We start from the raw sequence: 14494 nt of genomic DNA on the forward strand, positions 1-14494 counted from the left end.
TTGTTACAACTAAGTTTTCTATACAGTATGTTATTCCATTCTACTGCCTGTATATTTAACTCTCTGGAGTCGGGTAACGCGCCGGCGCGTTTTGCAGGATTTTTTTCACGTTGCAGCAAAACAGACTTAAAATACTCCGTCATTTTTTGTCATAGAGACATAAGTAATATATCAATTGAAACTATAGAATGTCTTCTTTTATTTGTGTACACTCAAAGTAAAAAAAAAATGTTGTGCTTTTTGCAAAATAAAGAAAACTAACATGGTGCGTGATCTGTCGTCTCCCTCTGAACGAAGTCCAATCTGATAGTTCTCAGAGAATGAACTGTAACTTAGTGAACACTAATGACACAAAAATGAGACTTATGTCTAAAGAAATGTTGAAATGTCAGGTTTTAAATCTTGTAAATCAAATTGAAAACAAAAATTCTCTGTTTATGTAATCTGTATGAAAGCAGAGACATGTCAGACGTCCGTGAGTCAGCTCATTATCCACTAATTCGGCCACACCCACGGAGCGAGCGCTATTCAGACGCAAATTCTGAGGCAATACATGTATATACATTGTCGCAATCGTGTATTTATTATCTTCAAAAGTGTTTATCTGCATGCTATAGCCATGATTATAGCGATTTCTGGAAGCCTCTGTTAGTTCCTGGAATGTCACATGGTATGCCTGTTCTTCTAACGAGACATTTGTGGACTAAATGTGCACAGAGCGCCCTCCGGCTGCAAGTATGAATTGAAAACACAGTATCCAGCGCTCATAGTGATGACAATAAATATTGAATAAATATTACTCCTCTGTATAGAAAATTGACATAAACATATGAGAATCCATCATTATTTCTCCAAATGTGCATGCTTTTAAGCTTAAAGCCTATATGAAATGCCATAGAGGTAACATGAATGTTCAGACGCTTTGCATCACAGAAATACATTATATTTTAAAGTATATTGAAATAGAAAACCATTATTTGGTTTGAGACTTGAGACTTTTTTTAAAAAACATTATAATAGTAATGCGTCCAATCTTTTGACTGGTACTGTAATTTAAACTATAGGCCTATACAAAATTTTCTTCACATGATGTGCAATAATACGTGCATGCATGAGATCACAAAAATCATGTTTTTTTTTTTTTTTGTCAAGAGTGGACATTATATTAACTTTAATACAATAGCTGATGTGATCCTGTTATCAGAGGGTTTTTTCACATAGCCTACCTGACTGAAAGGGCTCATTATGCGGGTCATTATGCAGGTCATTATGCAGATCTTTTGTATTCTCAGGTGTAAATCACAGCATTATTCATGAAGATTCACACCTCCATGCTTACTGTATTTCTTGCCAAAAAGCGTCTTAGAAAATTTAATTCTCTCTATTGTTTTATATGAACAAGTAGGCAGGATAATTTTTACATAATTTTGAAGCAAAAATTCTAGTCTACAACCTCCAATACCCAGAAGTCTTGTGAACACATAAGTAATATTTGCTTTTTGGCCTTATTTCAGTGACTTAAGTTTTTTGTTTTTTCAATAACCACGCATAAACGTTATTCCTTCAAAAATACAAACATGTACATACATGTTGCTCACATATTATGGTAGCCTAGTTCGTGCTGAATACAGTGTAATGACACCTTTTCCATTAATATGTTTATGAACAACTGAAAAAAGCACAAATGCCAGGGAATGTCAAAACTTCTCCAGGGCCCCAAATCAGCCTCAGACTCCAGAGGGTTAAACATGTAACTTAATAAATAACTTTGCCTGCTTTCCTTTTATCACTGATAATGTTGAAAGCTAAAGTGACTGTAACTTTCGTTATCTAAACGTTCAGGTTAAATCCTACATTTTCCTATCTAAGAAAGACTTTTACCTTTAAAGAATAATAGGGTTAAAGAATAACAACAACTTTAATGGAGTCAGATTAATAACTGAATTATGCACGTTATCCTTCAACTGCTTTTTGTTTCCGATAATTGGTTCAAAATAGCAGCGTAAGCTTCCAGCCTTACAGTCTGCATTATGCATTTAACTAATTCCCTGAATTAGGGAACATGACTAATGCTGTGAGAGCCTGAAGAGATACCACTTTAATACTAATTTTGGGGCTCTAGTCTTGCACCTCGAAAAGACCAAGGTCTTCAGAGGTCATCATTCCTGCATAAAGTTCTGATAGCATCTGCTACTGACTGATAAGAAAGAGAAACTCTACAGGGACATTCAGGAATGTCAAGAAATGAAAAAGATTCATGCAAAGTAGTACTGCTTTTTGAAGATTAGGGTTTGTGTTGTGTGTCTTTAAAACAATATACAGCAAGTATGTGTGTCCTCATTTTGAAATTACAGTTACAGTAAATGAATGTGTGTGCTCACCTGTGCCAGGGCTCGGACAGGCCTGGCATGGTTTGTTCCAGGCTTTTCCCACATTGTAGGCACAGCAGCACAATCTCTGTGTGGTGTTAAATTTGAGCTGGTGTTCACAGGTACTACCACTGTAGTTACGGTAACACAGACTTTTTCTCATATCTAAAACAACACACAGTCCTACAAATTTAGTAGTTTGCATTTTTCAAAAAATATACAGTCACAAAATAAAGTACACGGATCCGCCTGAGTAGAGCAAAACACATTTAAAATGTAAATAAAATCTATTAATTACTATTAAAACGAGTGGTGCCCAATTCTGTTCCTGATCTACCTACCTGCAGAGTTCAGATCCAATCCCGATCCAAAACACCTGTCTGTAATTATCAAGTTCTCCTGAAGATCTTGATTAGCTGGTTCAGATGTGTTTGATCAGGGATGGAGCTGAACTTTGCAGGAAGGTGAATCTACAGGAGCAGGATTGGGAACCCCTGTATTAAACTATTAATTAACGACTGTGCCACCTGCATCAAAAACATATCCTGTTATTGCTACACCATTAAAACACGCACCCATGCAGCTGTGTCCTCCGCTCACTTGCATGTAGTCCTGTGGACAGACACACGTGTAGTTTCCCAGTGTGTTGTAGCAGGTGCCCGGACCACAAACCCCTGAACTGAGCACACATTCATCAATATCTGAAAAACACACCTTACAGTCAAACTCACCTTTCTGAGGATCTCTCAGTGGACAGAGTATTTTTAACCATAGAAATGCTGCCTTACCCTCACAGATGCGTTTGTCTGTGTTGAGGTAGTATCCAGTCGGGCAATCACACTGGAAACTTCCAAATGTATTGATGCAGTTTCCACCCTGGCACAGGCCGGGCAGCTCCTGACATTCATCAATATCTGACACCAACAGAAAACAAACAGAAACACAACTCAAAGACAAAAGTTCTAAATACCTTTTATTTTTCAGGTTTAGAAATTCTGTTATACACACAAAATGTGGATTATCTGCATAAATTAGGTCAAACGGAAACCGGGAACACTTCCATAACATCCGATGTTCTTGTTACATGATAAGAGGAATGCTTCTATGCTCATATTAGTCTCTCTCCAATAATGTTTTAAAAAAAAAACAAATATGCGCCTAATATATTTATTATATAGTAACTATTTAAAAATACCATACTATGAATAAAGTCACCTTACTATGTGTCATGTCTAAGAACACCCTTTAAAATTGACTGTAATCACAAAATAGTACAGGAACTATTACCTTATTGCTTATGTATTTTCTATAACTTCACAGGAAATAATAAGCTAGAGAGTACGTTCAACGGTGTATAGTGATGATTTTATAAGGTTTGATTACCTTCCAGGATGATGGTGATGGGGTTGGGTTTGAACCCCTCTCCTCCAGGACACAGTGTGTTATACTCCGCTAGAGACACATGATATGGTCATCAGCCAACTTTAACCTTCATATTCATCAATATTTTTTTTAAATATGCTAAAACGATATGAACTTATGAATGTTATTGTCACAAAATTATACTGAAAGTGTCTAGGATAACTACATATTTACAGAATAAATGATAAAAAATAAAATAAAAGTAGTTTAAAGATCTGCCTTTAATGATTTTTTAATTATTGTATTGCAATATTAAAGTATTGTAAAACAGAAGAATTGTCATTGGGCTCCAGCATCCCTGCGAACCTGCAGACGATAAAGCCATTTGGAGAATGGATTGTCATGTTAAGAAATTAACGACTGCAGCATTGATATATTGCAGTACTGAAGTACAAATATTGAATTATTGAAGTGTTGTAGTATTTACAGAAAGTATTGTAGTATCGTTATGTTGAGGTAACAATGTTGCAAGCATTGATAGTATTATAGTATTGAAATGACTAAGGTAGCATAGAATTGTTAGCATTAAGCTATTACAATAGTATGAAGGATTGAAATATGTCCTGCACACCAGTATGTAACTTTTTATTCCTTAAGTGCCTAGATATGTTTTTCATAACATGCTCATCTTTTAAATGTTTTCACCCCTTCAGTAGTAATGATGTATAGTAGTACTGAATTATTGCAGTATAAAAGTACTATTGTTCCGCTGTATAAAGCCTTGTACAAACAGGCTAAAAACACACTGACAAAGGAGGTAAGAGTTTCTAAGAGACACTACTCTGAAAAGCTGAAAAGTTTTCAGCCAACAACCCTGCATCTGTGTGGAAAGCCATCACCAGCTACAAGACACCATTCCCCCAGCACTGTGGCAAATCAACAACTGGCTGAAGACCTGAATGCGTTTTACTGCAGGTTTGAAAATTCCAGTCTCACACCCCACACCCGCTCTAACTGTCATCAACTGAAGAAGTTCAATCTGTCAGAGGTGCAGATGACACAGTTTTACTCAGCTGTTAGTCGGTTCTGTGCACTTCTGTAACAGTCTGGTTTGGGTCAGCCAGCAAATCACACATAAGACTGCAACAGACTTTTAGGACAGCAGAGGATAACAGCCTGTTTGCACTTCTGCCCTCAGGCAGACACTACAGATATCTGTGCACTAGAATAATATTCTTCAACCCTGCTCCTGGAGACCCAATGTCCAGCAAAGTTTATTTCCAAACTGCTTTAGCACAGCTGCATGTGATTTTTAGGCGATCCTGAAGGGCTTGATAAGCTGGTTTAGGTATGTTTGATTAGGGTTTGAGCTAAACTGCAGGACAGTGGGTCCCCAGGAGCAGGGTTGAAGACCTCTGCACTAGAACATCTATTTCCACATTAAATAGCTAGCACAACAATTACACACTTTGTGAATAAAGCTCATTCTGACTCTGGTATAACTGAATTATTGTCATTTTGAAGTACTGTAGTGTTAAACAATTGAGTATTATTGTAGAGTTCCTTACAGGTGTTGAGCGGAGGGCAAAGGTCACATGGGTTACCCCATGCCTGTCCTTTAGAACAGCAGCATGACGAACGACTGACTCCAAACCCCACCTCACCACTACAGGCCAGCCCACCACGTCCAGGGTATGTCACCTCCAGAAAACAGTTCCCTATTCGCGTGTCTGCCGCATGGAAAGAGACCAACTGACTGTATGTGAATTTTTATGGATGATGACAGAACACTTCAATAAAGGGAAGGATGCAGGATATACAGTGAACACATTACATCTCTCTGTATGATGTACAACTCTGCTAATGATAGTAGCAGCACTATTATTGTTGTGATGGCATTAGTGTTTGGGTTAAATTTAATCAATCTTACCAACGCAGCCAATTCCAGTGGGGTTGAGCTCAAAGTCAATGGGACAGTTACACTGGTACGAGCCGGCTGTGTTCTCGCAGTGACCATTAACACAGCTGATGGGATCAAGACACTCGTCCACATCTGATATCACAACAACACATTAACGGTCACTGTGTGAAGTGAAGAACAGCTGTTGATGTGTTACTGTAGGGTAACAGCATGTTTACCTGTGCAGTTTCCACCTGTCTTGTCCAGCTCATACCCTTTATCACAAATACAGCGAAACATTCCTGGAATATTCTGACATGTGCCAAACACACAGATGTTCTGGAAGGAACACTCGTCTATATCTGAAACATACACACTTGATTCACAATAATTATAACATTCATTTACAATGACTGATTACATAAAAGAATCATAAAGGTAGTCCATTTGACTCATTAACAATCAATCTTAATTAAAGTAACCATGAAATGAAAATTGACCATTCTTTTTTTTTTCTACAGAATGTTGCAGTCTTTATTATAAAAGATTTATCCCTGTACATCATTATTTTTAAAAAATTCAAATGCCATCATAATGTTTATTCAAAAATGTTAACCTCCCCTTCCCCTTGAATCGGCGTCTGTTCTCTTCATGATGTGTGTCTCAGCAGAGGGCGAGACTAAATATCCTCCACAACTGACTACAAACTAACATTCAGATCTGCCTCCATTTAGTTAGCAGCACCCAATTTCTTACGATCAATTGATTTACAATTCCCAAGGATGAAATTAAGTACTGCCCTACATTATTTTCTCATTCCAGAAGCTGTTTCACTTGGATATACGTCACAATAGAAGAAAAGACTATTGCTTTCGTTTGATGCCAACTTTAAGTCTTCTGAAGTCATGTGATAGTTTTGCCTGACAGAACAAAATTTAATTTTTCTGCTGCAGCTCTCAAATCAAGTCAAGTCACCTTTATTGATATAGCACTTCATACAATGCGGGTTGTTTCAAAGCAGCTTTACAATCAATGTATTGTATTTATTCAATGATGCCAAATAATATTTTTGAATGAAACCAGTTAATTTAGATATTACCATTTTTAAGTAAGAATGTTTTTTTCAGTGTGCATCAGAAGGGCAAATGTTCTGTGAATAACAACTTCAAGTTTAGTTGGTTCCTCACACAAAAATCACATACTTTTATACTTAATATTACAGTTTTGAAGCTCAACTCCATCCATGCCCATTCAACCTGCAATCAGCAAAACCTTTCCTTTTGTGTTCCATGAAAGAAAGAAAGTCATTTTAATTTGAGACAACATGAAAGTAAGTTAATGACAGAATTGTCATTTTTGGGTGATCCCTTGTCTGTCCACAAAATGATGGCAAATAGCAGTAACTGACTTTGACAACTACATTTCAGTTCTGTGATATGCAGCTAAATTACAGTCAATCAGTAGATTATATTATTGCAGTCTGTGTGTGTAGATAAGCGCACCTCGACAGGTCTTGCTGTTCGGAGTGTGTGTGAAGCCCATCTCACATTCACAGCGATAGCTGCCGGGAACATTGAGACACTGGCCATTTTCACACAGATCCACATCTTCAGCACACTCGTCCATATCTGCAGGACATCAAGACACCAGTGAATGATGTACAGTATAATGGAAGTATGTTGGTGTGGATGAAACAGAAGATTGAACAGACAGACAGAAAGATGAATGATGGACCTGAGCAGGTAAATCCGTCACCAGTAAAGCCGTCTGAACATTCACAGCGATACGAGCCTGCCGTGTTCACACACTCGGCATCAGCACTGCAGACGTGAGTCCTGTTCGCACACTCATCCACATCTACACGTTAAATACATATTAAACACATATTAAATGCATGATTTGACTGGCACTTTATACATTGTAATGTCTAGAGCCGTAAGGGTTTGTTGTTGTGCTCAAGCTGTTCCCTGTCTTTTCTCTCTCTCTGTCTCTCTCTGTAGGAGCAGTAATTGCCACCTGACTTCAATAATCAGTGCCCTGTTGTGACTGGATGATGGGAGGGGGAAGGAGAGTATTTAAACTGCAACCATCATCAGAGATATGTTGGTGGTGGCCTGACCCTGTTACAGCTTAGAGGTCTCATTTTCAACCCCAGACTTGATGTTGTTTAAATGCAAGAAGTTGGTGGCTTTGTGAATCTTTACCTCATCTGTGTTGAAATTCTTGAAGTAGAGTTTCTTTCCTTTGTGTCTCTGATTACACTCTATGACTGAGACTTAAAAGGGAGAAGTGAGTGTTAAGTTCTATGATTATTTATATTATGTTTTGATTCATCTGTTTTGTTTTTGGTTTACTTGAAGCTTATTAGTTTAATGATTCATTTATTTCTTCATTGTGTGGTTAGTAGGGAGGGGGGTACCATTTTATTTTAAACTACTTTTTCTCCTGTTTATGTTAGCTAAGGAGTTAGCTTATTTAGTTTAGTTTAGTCTAGGTTGTTTGGTTATTGAGGAGTTTGATTATGTCTGTTGTTTTGGCAATACCCCTCTACCCCTCTTTTTCTTTTGCTTGATTTTGTAAATAAAGACTATTTTTCTTTTGTGAAATATAATGTGGTTATTTAGGTTATTGTTGTGAAACAATTCTGGGGCTGGAGACGGGTGGTTGGTGGCTGTTCTACACTCATTCACCACCATCCATTTTGCTGTTGCGTTCCTCCCCTAGACCCATCAGGAAATCATGCATGCATTGTGTAGATCATAAATTTAGATTATATTTAAATATAAATATCTATTTCTAAGAGAAAGAGAAACTTTGTACTATAAGCATTGGAGCCCATTTAGAAAACATGCATAAAAGAAAAAAGGTAACATTTTACAATAACGTTAGTTTACATTAACTGACAATGAACAACACATTTTTAAAATCAAACCTGTATCTGTTAACATTAGTTAATGCACTGTAAAATAACATGAACAAACAATATACAACTGTGTTTTATTAACTAACATTAAAGCGATGAAAATTCTGTCATTTAAACACCCTCATGTCTTTCCAAAACTATGTGCATTTCTTTCTTCTGTGGAAAATAATAGAATATATTTTGAGAAATGTCAAACTGTTTTTTGTTTATACAATTTCTTTTAGAAAGAAAGATGTCACACAGGTTTGGAATGACAAGAGGGTGAGTAAATGATGACAATGTTAATTTTGGAGGAATTTACACTAAGTGAAAACAGCAGTATTTTCTTTGCACTATGTGTAAATAGTAGTTAGATGTTATTTGCACAAAGTGTAAATAGTTGTTAGATGCTATTTATATTTATTGGCAGATACTATTAGTACAGTTTACTAAGTACACTGAGATTGCACCTCAGTGTACTTAATACATTATAAAACAATGCAATAACATATTCAGCGTATATGATTATGTTTATTAAAATCATAAATAGATGCTGCCTTATTGGGACATGACTTGTCCCTGTCCCTAAAGCCCTCCCTCCCTAACCCTATCAAATAAACACTTTATTCCCACTACTAAATACCCGTTAGGCACTTTATTTCCACTTTTCTAATATTTATTGAAAATAAATGCCTCTCCGAGCTGAAATGCTATGGGAAAAAAGAGAAGAATGAGTTTGAAAAAAGGAGGATTCAAACTGGGGTCAGTCACGTGACGTCAAAAGCTAACGCTACCCGCCTTACCCTCCATGACACTGATACTGTTATCAGTGGGTTTTCTTTTGTAATTTTGTCTAGCTCAATCAGACATTTGTGGGCGGAGTTAGTGTAAATAGCCTCTGCCAACAAGGTGTGTTGTTTGTACCTGGTGTAAATAGAAAAGAAAAGATTATTTTTCAAAGCGTTTGCATTTTCCCTTGCATTCCTTGTGCTCCTCACTACACTTTCGCATTCTTTGTAAAGTTCTTGGGGAATGCAGACCTTTTGTGAATGAATGCAAATGCACTGAAATATAATTCTTCCTCTCATCTCATTTTACTGTCACCATGTCCCCTTTACATGCTTTGTATTTCTTCAGACCTCTTCCTTTTACTGCTTTATTAGCTTTGTAATACTTTTACTTATTGGAAGTATTTTTCTCAGGGGCTACTTTAACTTTTACTCTATTCATTTCCCATTCAGGTACAGTGCACAGAATAATTGAGTACACCCCCTCTGAACAAATACAAAAGATGCATTTTCTTTATGATCACTAATACAATTCATGAAAGATGGCAAAACTAAAATGTATTAAACATACACATAATAAAAACTGAGAAATATATGTCATTAATAGCCATAAAATAAGTAAATTAGCCAATTTTGTTTAAATAAAGGATTGCAGAAATTAGTACACCCTAGATTTAATTCAACAAATAATAATAAAATAATAAACAAATAATATTCTAGCACTTAGTATGCCCTCCATAATTTTGAATATACTGCTCTGACCCTTCTTGGCACGGAGTGTACAAGTTCATGACAAATTGTCACATATGTCCTGTTTAACTCCTGGATGATGAGCTCCTTAAAGGCCCTGATCTTTAATGGGGAGTGTTGCTCAACTCGTCTCTACAGAATTCCCCACCGGCGCTCAAGAGTGTTAAGACTGAGTGCAATACATGTCAACAGAAGGTTTTTCACCTTGGGAGAATGGATATCCTCATTGCCATGTTGAAAAAATGCCCAACAATGCAGGGAATGAGGAAAGGGTAACATCTTCTGTTTCAACTTTGTGTATTAAATTACTCAGTGGTGTGAGAATTCATGACAGCATTGATAAAGCACAACTCCCTCACACCTTCAGCACTTATACATCCCTATATAAGAGCTTTACTACCACTGAACTTTACTGTGGGAACCAGGCACTTCTCACTGTACTCCTCCTCTAGCAACACCATAACATTTTGGATGCTGTTAGATCCAAAATGATTGATTTGGTCTTATGAGACCAGAGTATTGATTCCCAGAATCTATATTTTGTAAATATGGGCTTTGGAAATGGCTAACTGACTTCATTGTGCTTTGGTTACAGTAGGTAGTTCCAGTGAGAACAACAACCATGCATGTCATTTCTGCAGGCTGCATCTTACTCTGTGAGATAAACAGTCACTCTTTTCATAGCTTTTGCTGGCTCTGAGACACTCGCTTGGTATTTCTCCAGCTCTTTGTCTAGCAAAAAAATCCCTTATCACTAAATGAAAGCTTAAAATGAAGGCCTGATTATTTCAGGGGCCTTGTCACAAGTCCATTGTTTTTAAATTTTTGTGTTACTTTTGCTATATTTTCACACTTAAAACAATGATTTGTACCACTGTCCTCTTTTGTGCTAAAAAATAAGTCTCCTGACAGTTCTCTCCTAAGTGGTTCCACTGTTGTCAGCTTTAAGTCTGAGAATGATTCAGTGGGCTATATAACACATTTAATTGTCAAGAAATTACTTATCTTTAAATGTTTTGGTTCAACATACTTACCTGTTGATCAAACATTGCCTTAAACTTACACCAGAACATTTTTATTTCATTTTATTTAGTAACTTTTAGGAGGGTGCATTCAGGAGCATTTTTGCTACACAACATTTTATCACCTTGATAAGAAAATCTTATTTTCCTGAATAATTTTGACATGCTTCTTTGGTAATTGATTAAGCAGACTTGCTGGAACATTATATCTCTATAGAACCCTTACATGTCTTCTAAGTAACTGAGTAATTGCTGACTTTCAGAAGTTTCAGAGGGGGTGTACTCATTTATGCTGTGCACTGTATCTTTAGTTTTAGTCATGATGATTGGGTACTTTATACAACAGTGATTTTCTTAAACACTGTTTGTAGCTTACAATAATTGTGTAACCATAAAAAGGTTAAAATTAAACTGTATTTCTGATTTAGAAAATAAATAGAGAAAAGGAAGTAAGGTGTAAATTACAACATTCATCATAAAAGATCATAAAACAATTATAAAACTCTTTGAATCTGTGATTTACAGTGATTACCACAGTTAAGAGGGTTTTAAACATTCTGCTAGCATTATAATCAACAACATGGATAAGTTTACACAGCCACATTCAGTTTAAACATCTTTCTAGCCCAGTAACTGGGTAAATCATACACAGGGCAAATAACACGCACCAGCACATTTGACTCCATCACCGGACCACCCGTCCCAGCAGGAGCAGCGGTAAAGTCCTGCTGTGTTGACACAGGTGGCGTGTGTGTCACAGTTATGAGTGTTCATCTCGCACTCATTAACATCTGTATCAGAGCATAAGAGATTGCATGCCAATACATATACAATTAACAAACTATTACAAAGCTCTGTGCATTATGGAGTATTACGTACATTAACAGTTTAATTACAGTTTGGAAGTATTTATAATGCTGAGTATGAAGTACACGTCACATGCGTTGCATGTTTTGATGTGTTTTTTTGGATCATGCAGGTCTCACCGGTGCAGCCAGAGGTTCCTTTCTTCACAGCGTAACCCATCTCACAATGACAGACATAAGAACCCTTGGTGTTCTCACACTCCCCAAACATACAGATGTTGCTGTTGAGTTCACACTCATTCACATCTGCAAACATCAAACAAAAGTCCCACACCAACATACTTGGTTCACCAACAGATTCAAGACAGACCCAGTACAGACAGACTTGATACATCTGGTTAGATATGCATCACATTCTTGTAACATTAACTTTTAAAACATGGGTAATTAACACAGATGTTGACTTATTTTTGCTCTTATTTGTTTTATATACAATCTTGAGAGATGTACTTTAAGTCAAATTAAAGTCCCATGAAGAACATACTCTCTGTCACACACAGCAAATGATCTCTGCAGAACAGTTATTCAAGATGTGTGAGTTGAATTATATACAAATGAGCAAACACAGAGTTAAACACTCCTTCTAAAAACACATTCGTTTAAAAATTTAGCAGCATACCGATGCATGTCCTCATGTCCGCAGAAGTCATGAATCCTTCAAAACACAGACAATGATATGCTCCAGGGACGTTAATGCACTGACCACCTTCACAGATGCCAACATCCTCTTCACATTCATTTACATCTGGAGAGACACAGAGAGAGACAGAAAGAAAGAGAGGTGAGTCTATGTACAGTGTACAGTGTATGTGTGCAACTGGACATACAGTATGTTCCACAATATTCATCAATCAGATGTGTTTGGAAATTAAAGACTGCTGTGTTAAATGAGGCTTCTGTAGATACAGAAAAGGTCAACAGCGCTTTGTCAGGTTTGGTAGTAGAGCAGCAGATGTTTAGATTACACCTGCACATGTCCGTTGGTCTGGCGTCAGAGCGTATCCCTGACCGCAGCTGCAGTAGTAACTCCCCTCCGAATTACTACAGTACAGCTCACATCCTCCATTCTCTATCGTACACTCATCTATGTCTGAAGAATACAAATGACATCAAAACAGACATTTGTGTTAGAGATGTAGGAAAATTCTTAATAGCTGACAAGCAATTACATACACAACTGTTCAAAAGATTGGGATCAGTAAGATTCTTTTTGCAAGAAATTAATACTTGTATTCAACAAAGGGTGCATTAAATTGATCACAACTGACAATAAATACATTTATAATATTACAAAAGTCGGTAACACTTTATTTTAGGGTCTTTTAACTAGTTGCTTATTAGCATGCATATTACTAGAATATTGGCTGTTTATTAGTACTTATTAAGGACATATTAATGCCTTATTGTGCATGACCTAAAACTTAACAACTACCTTACTAACTATTAATAAGCAATAAATTAGGAGTTTATTGAGGGAAAAGTCGTAGATAATAGTGAATATGCATTCCCTATACTAAAGTGTTTCCCAAAAGTCTTCTATTTCATATAAAGATTTCTTACAAAAAAAATGAATAGCCACTTTGGTTTCATATACTCCTCTTTTCATTAATCTAACAGTATTCATACACACAAAAGAGTGGTTGGACAGAGGCACAGAAAATTACTAAATGAACAGATAAAATGGAGAGTTTAAAGCTTTAAATATCATTAAAAGCTAATCTAATATAAAGTTCTGACCTGTGCACTCTTTCCTATCAGGTGTTGTCTGGTAACCAGAGTTGCAGGAGCACTGGTAGGTCCCCACCACATTCACACACCTGCCGTTATGACACAACGTGCTACTCAGATCACACTCGTTCACATCTGCAGACAAAAGACAAAAGAATCAGGTCAAAACAAAATATATATTTAGTTAAAAGGGTTCAGTGAATTTCAAAAAGTGGTCCATGTACAATAATCAATGTAATCGAGCTGAGAAGTGGTAAATAGTTCTGTGCATTATTCTACTGATAAAAAAAGAGTGAGATACAGCACATAGAAATAATATGATTTAGTTCTCACCTTCACAGGCACTGCCATCCACAGACAGCTGATGACCCAGTGGACACACACACTTGTAGCTGCCATCAGTGTTTTCACAAGTGCCTCCATTGCACAGTGAGAGGTTTCTTTCACACTCATCAATATCTACAGCATTACAAACACACACATACTGTACACATCATAATGATGGTTATTCCCAAAATCAGGGCTCTATGAACTCATGGGAACGAAAACACTTGAAGGGTTAGTTCAACCAAAAATGAAAACTCTTTTATTAATTACTCAGCCTCATGTCCTTCAAAACCCGTAAGACATTCATCTTCAGAACACAAATGAAGATCTTTTTGATGAAATCTGACAGCATTCTGTCCCTCCATAGACTCCCTTTGCAATTTGATCTTTGACGCTTCAAAAAGTTCATAAAGAGATCGGAAAACTAATCCATATGAATCGAGCAGTTTAGTCCAAATTTAGTTAGGTTAAGCGGTTTAG

At 36.7% G+C, this 14494-nt stretch overlaps 1 protein-coding gene across 2 annotated transcripts in view; it reads right to left on the minus strand.

The window, feature by feature from the left end:
- Nucleotides 1-14494, minus strand: part of LOC127520558 (fibrillin-2) — a 91625-nt gene that overhangs the window by 34111 nt on the left and 43020 nt on the right. For both annotated transcript variants that reach the window (XM_051908805.1, XM_051908804.1), the window contains exons 19-33: nucleotides 14021-14146; nucleotides 13697-13822; nucleotides 12927-13049; nucleotides 12579-12704; nucleotides 12080-12205; nucleotides 11762-11884; nucleotides 7366-7488; nucleotides 7134-7259; nucleotides 5871-5993; nucleotides 5662-5784; nucleotides 5300-5461; nucleotides 3753-3821; nucleotides 3158-3283; nucleotides 2945-3070; nucleotides 2382-2534 (exon numbers count right to left, since the gene is read on the minus strand). In XM_051908805.1, coding sequence (XP_051764765.1) covers nucleotides 2382-2534; nucleotides 2945-3070; nucleotides 3158-3283; nucleotides 3753-3821; nucleotides 5300-5461; nucleotides 5662-5784; nucleotides 5871-5993; nucleotides 7134-7259; nucleotides 7366-7488; nucleotides 11762-11884; nucleotides 12080-12205; nucleotides 12579-12704; nucleotides 12927-13049; nucleotides 13697-13822; nucleotides 14021-14146 — 1881 coding nt within the window. The remainder of the gene's footprint in view (nucleotides 1-2381; nucleotides 2535-2944; nucleotides 3071-3157; nucleotides 3284-3752; nucleotides 3822-5299; nucleotides 5462-5661; nucleotides 5785-5870; nucleotides 5994-7133; nucleotides 7260-7365; nucleotides 7489-11761; nucleotides 11885-12079; nucleotides 12206-12578; nucleotides 12705-12926; nucleotides 13050-13696; nucleotides 13823-14020; nucleotides 14147-14494) is intronic.

The sequence above is a fragment of the Ctenopharyngodon idella genome, chromosome 10 (genome assembly GCF_019924925.1).
Source record: "Ctenopharyngodon idella isolate HZGC_01 chromosome 10, HZGC01, whole genome shotgun sequence".
Lineage (NCBI taxonomy): Eukaryota > Metazoa > Chordata > Actinopteri > Cypriniformes > Xenocyprididae > Ctenopharyngodon > Ctenopharyngodon idella.